This window comes from Lotus japonicus, chromosome 5 (assembly GCF_012489685.1).
Source record: "Lotus japonicus ecotype B-129 chromosome 5, LjGifu_v1.2".
In the NCBI taxonomy this organism is placed as follows: Eukaryota; Viridiplantae; Streptophyta; class Magnoliopsida; order Fabales; family Fabaceae; genus Lotus; species Lotus japonicus.
Window position 1 is genome coordinate 35173386 of NC_080045.1, and position 5547 is coordinate 35178932.

Sequence of the window (5547 nt, forward strand, 5' to 3'; positions counted from 1 at the left end):
TCTAACGACTAGTTTTCTCGTAACTACCATTAACTGCCGGTGTGACATCATTGCTTCCTTCCCACTCAACTGCTATATAATCATCACCAACGGCCTCATTCCAATCTCACAACAAACTGCTAATTTTGATCTCACAATCTCCGGTTCTCTTTACTTACAATTCTCTCAATTCTTGTACTTGTTCTTTCTGTATTACCATTTCACCATGTCTACAGGCAAGAAAGAATCTGTGAAGGGAAAGATAGAGAGAACTGCTGGTGGTGCTAGGGTTATGGGTTTGCACACAAGTTCTTCCGCTCAATCCAAGAAGAACTCAACTCCATCCAGGAAGCATTACAAGTCTCGTGCAACCCCAATACAAAACCCTGAAGCCCCTGTGTCTGAGGATATTTCAAACTCTTTTGTTTCTGCAAATGATGAAGACGATGTCGCAACGTCTACACATTCCTCAGATGAGACAATCTCTGATCAGCCTGACAAGGAAGGTTCACTCTCAAAGGATTCTTCCCCTTCATCCAAGAATCCTGATTCCAAGGCTGAAGATTCAAAGGATGCTCTGTCAGTAGAGCCTATGAAGACCCCTCCCATTGTTCACGATATCTCTGATGGTGAAGATTCAGAGGGAGTACCCTTGGCGAGTGTTGCTGCCAGGATACTTAAAAGAAGAAGGGCATCTGTTGGAGAAACCCCTGTGAGCCAAAAGAAGAAAGCAAAGTCCATTCCTGTCTCTTCAAAATCAAAACTAGTGGATGTGCAAAGCAAGGGAAAGCAAAAGGTTGCGGAGTCCTCTGGCAAGAAAGCAAAGAAGACTACTGTGAAGAAGAAGAAGGTTTCCAGGGTTGAACTGGATTCAGATTCGGATGTTGAAGTCGATGTCCTGGACATCACGGCTTCTGAGAGAAAGAAGTTTTCTGGTAAGCGCATTCCCCAGGATATTCCTTCAATTCCACTTGATAATGTTTCTTTTCATGCTGCTGAGAATGCCATCAAATGGAAGTATGTCTTCCAGAGACGTATTGCTAAGGAAAGGGAAATTGGGTCTGATGTTTTGGAATGCAAGGAGATTGTTGCTCTTATCACAAGAGCTGGTTTGAGGAAGACTGTTATGGAGATAGGCAAGTGTTATGATAGGCTAGTGAAGGAGTTCCTAGTCAATTTGTCTGATGATGTTGGCAATCCTGCCAGTCCTGAATTTAGAAAAGTCTATGTGAGGGGTCAGTGTGTGAATTTCTTTCTTGCAATCATAAATAAAGCACTCGAGAGGAGTGTGGTTGAATTTGTTGAAGAAGAACTCTCTCTGGACACCGTTGCTGAAGAATTGACTGGAGGAAAGGTGACGAAATGGCCTGCCAAGAAGCTTCTCTCTACTGGATATTTGACTGTGAAGTATGCAATTTTGAATAGGATTGGAGTGGTGAATTGGATTCCCTCTAATCATACCTCTGCAGTCTCTGCTATGCTGGCCAAGTTGATCTACCGTATAGGAACTGAGACTCACTTTGATTTTGGCTCTTTTGTGTTTACTCAAACCTTGAAGCATGCTGAGACTTGTGCAGTGAAGCTTCCTGTCTCTTTTCCTTCACTTCTGACTGCTATCATCCTGAAACAACATCCTCATATTCTTGGTGTGAATGATGTGCCCTGTCCCAGAGGAAATCCTATTACCTTGGAGCATCACTTATTCTTGGAACCTCATGTCCTGGACATTGATCTGCCATCTAATAGGACATCTGTGCCTGCTTCTATGTCAGCTTCTGGAACAAAGAGTGTTCTTTCTGAATTGGAAGATATTTCTAAGGAGTTGCAAGAAACCATCAGGGTTGTTGCTGCAAGAAAGCTTAAGGTGGATGCGTTGATTCAAAGCCTCAAGGAGGAAGCTGGTCAAGAGGGTGAGCCTGCAGCTGCTGTTGAGAAAGAAGGATCTGCAGACAATGAAGAGGAGCACTCTTCTTCTTTTGATGTTTAGTACTTGTCCTAGTAGTTGTACTAGTTGACTCTTATTTGGATGTGCTTTAATTCTTTCCATCTTTGCCAAATTTGTGCTAAAAAGTGAGAGTAGTGTTGTTGTTGTTGGTTGGTTTGTCGTTCTTTCATTTTGCTTTGAAGACTTGGTATTCTGGTTCAGTTCTGTAATAATCATGAAGACTTATTCAAGACCGGTTATGTACTAGTTCTTCAAGCTGTTTGTTCAAGTATTCTACTGGTTTTGTTCAAGCATTATCTGGTGTGTTAGTTTGTGTGCGTGCTGCTATGCATATGGTATTTTTACTTCAAGCAGTCTACATGGATGCATCATTTGAGGGGGAGTTCCTCTCTGGTTGGCTACAAAGATGCATTGTTTTGAGGGGGAGTTTTTTTTCCGCTGCTGACTCTATGTGATTTACCCTCTCTGGTGGTGAAGTTGTTTTTAGACAAAATTTGACAAAGGGGGAGATTGTTGTTCCTTTGTTGTCATACATTTTGTTAAAAACAACCTGATGTCCTAGCCGATGTTGTGGCATTTGCTTTTGTGAAGGCTAGGACATTTGTCCTTACTGGCAGGAAATGTGGATCCCTTTGTTATTAGTTTAGAGGATGTGATTTGTTATTACTTGAGATTCAAGTAACTTATTAAAGGGAGATATACGCGGGTTGTTTATACGCGGGTTGTTTATTGTTGGAACAAATCAGTGATTGGAGATTTGTTTCTATTCTTAAGTCGTTAATCACTCATATCATATCTTGGAAGATTCTGTGCTGATATGAGTTGGATTAGATTTGTTCTTCAGCCCAAGAAACCCTAAAGCCGCCTCTGCTGAAGTATAAAAGGACAGAGAACTGAAGCTTGAAGACATGTAGAATTATATTGAAGATTGAGTGTTTTTGAGAGTGTAAGTTGTTCTTTGTCATTGTTGATTGTGAACAAGTCTTGCTCATTGATTCTATAAAGTAAGACCTTGTTCTATGTTGCGTTTGAGTGTCAAACAGACTTTGAGTTATTGTTGTTACCAATCACTGAGGCAGTGATTGAGGAAAAGTGAGAGGGGCTCTCATACTAGGCTGTGGTTCTAAGTAGAAGACCACTGGGTAGATTAGGTTAAGATCAATGAACTTGATGTGTTCATGTGTGTCTGTAACACCTAGATCTTGTGATAGTCGAATTCCTTTTCTTTGGGCGAAAGCTAACCAGACGTAGGTGAAGTTTCACCGAACTGGGTTAACAAATTGCTGTGTCTTGTTCTTTTTATTTGTACCTGTGTTTGTGCGTTTTCAGTCATATTGTTCTAATCGATTGTCCCAACATCGTGCATCACATCTGTTCTAAGGGATCTAGAATTTCAAGGGTTAAGCAATACCTTATTCAAGCGGGTGTTCAAAGTTGGATTTTCATTGGGAGTTCCGGTTTAGAGGTAAAGTGTAATGTCATCATTCCTCGAAGTAAGAAGTATGCGAAGATATGCAGTGGTTGGAGAAGCTTCTGCAATCTTAATAATGTCCAGCCGTTTCAGGAAATTACCTTCAAGTTTACAAATCCACAAGCCAGGATTGTTCATGTTAGTTAAGCTAGCATGTGGAAGTTGCACGTTCATGGTTCGCATATTTGTTATCCAATTACAACAAGAATAAAGATTGATGATGAAACATCTCTCTTTTGCAGAGAGGGTCTGGAGAAAGTCCTGTCTTCCCGGCCACAAGAAGTTTGGAGAAAGTCCTGGTCTCTTTTATGTGATGGCATTTTATATGACAGAAGGAAAACACTCAATATTCCAGATATTCAATCATTTATAAAAATGTTTTGAATGTAATTAATGCAGTTAGACTAAAAATGTTTTGAATGTAATTAATGTGTTATTAATGTAGTAAATTTGGTATTTTTTTTTAATAAATATGGTTTTTTTTACGCTACAAAGGTTGAAAAATATCTTTATTTAAATTTAAATTTTTTAAATTCTAATAATCATAAATTCGTTTGATTATTTATTGAGTAAAATTTAATTCAGAAAAAAAAATGATTAAATGCGTGATTAATACTATTTTTTGTAACCGTGACTTAAATTACATAATTAAATCATTGTAATTAAGTAAAATAAATAAAATTTGTCATGAATTTTTAAAGATAAGTCAACCGAATTAATGAAAAATTTTAACGGATTTATTCTAAAAACAATTGAACGTAATTAATGCAGTTTACCTATTTTGTTATTTTGAATTTCGTCTACAATAATTCGTTATTAATGCAATAAATTTGGAATATTTATAATAAATGATGGTTGTTAATATTTTTAACGCATTAAAACCTAATTAAATTATAATTTCCTGAAATTAAGTATTTATTTTTAGTAACAGGGGAGTATCATCAATTAAATACAATTTATTTTATTTTCTAAATTTTAACAATCAATTTGTTAAAAGAAAGTCAAGCATTAAATCAAGATTTTTTCTACCCGTGCGTTGCAGGCTGAAAACTTAAACGATCATCCAATTAGAGGTTGTAATCAAGTTTATGTTTCTTTTATGTCTTTTAAAACAATCAACATTCATTTTAGCATGCTTGAATAAATTAATACTAAAACATGCATAGCTCATATTCCATAATTAAAAACTTAAATGATTTTCATATTTATTAATGAATGAAACCATTAATTTACCACCCACAAATGCATTTGTTTAAACATAATAAACCACTTAATAAACCTTACTATTTTGTCTTAATTGTGATGGATGACTTTTATAATTAAATCAGTGTTATTGATTTTGTTATTCATTAATTCTAATTTAAAAGTATTTTGTTATTATCTGATAATGGGGGATTCTTTTTTCTATATGGTTTTGGAGGAACTGGAAAAACATTTGTTTGGAACACCATATCTGCTGCTTTGCGTTCAAGGGGCCTTATTGTGTTAAATGTTGCATCCAGCGGAATATCATCGCTGTTGTTACCCGGAGGTAGAACTGCTCATTCCAGATTCTCTATTCCTATTTCAATAAATGAGTTATCAACCTGTAATCTTCGTCAAGGTTCCCAAAAAGCTGAATTGTTGAAAAAAGCAAGCCTAATTATTTGGTGGACCGGGCGGGTCATTACAAGCCCGTTGACCCCCCCGGTAAGGCCAACACTTGGTAGATAAGGACGTAGGTCATAGCTGGAAGATGTGGGTTCGAGTTATTTTGTCTTGTTATATTGTACACATATGTATTTGTCTTATTCAACATAGGGATTTGGGCCCTGCATGTAAGTCCCAAATCCATGAACATTCTAGATAAGGACCACTTCTACTATAAAAAGGGGTGTCCTCACCTTGTACTAGGGATCTTTTTTACCATTAATGAGATAATTTCCTTATTCACATATTTCTTACATACTTTTGGTTCTGCTAGGGTTAGCAAGGATATTCCATTTCCCTTGTTAGACCTTGGACAGGAACATTGGCGCCGTCTGTGGCTCTTACTCAGTGATTTTTCTTCTGCTAACGTGAGAGGCAGTTTATTCTTTGATGGAGACACGTTCTTGTGGTGGGCGGGCACCACGCCGCCGTGGTGGTGGCCATCACAGTGGAGGCAGAAGCC

The 5547-nt window shown here is 37.6% G+C and overlaps 1 protein-coding gene across 1 annotated transcript; it reads left to right on the top strand.

The window, feature by feature from the left end:
- The first annotated feature begins 205 nt into the window (after positions 1 to 205).
- Positions 206 to 1966, top strand: LOC130719477 (uncharacterized). Its single transcript, XM_057570104.1, has one exon. It carries the CDS (start codon positions 206 to 208, stop codon positions 1964 to 1966), a length of 1761 nt encoding a protein of 586 aa, XP_057426087.1.
- The last annotated feature ends 3581 nt before the right edge of the window (positions 1967 to 5547 follow it).

What these genes read in the sequence shown, in the direction of transcription:
- LOC130719477 (XM_057570104.1), top strand. Translation starts at nt 206, where the DNA reads ATGTCTACAGGCAAGAAAGAATCTGTGAAGGGAAAGATAGAGAGAACT.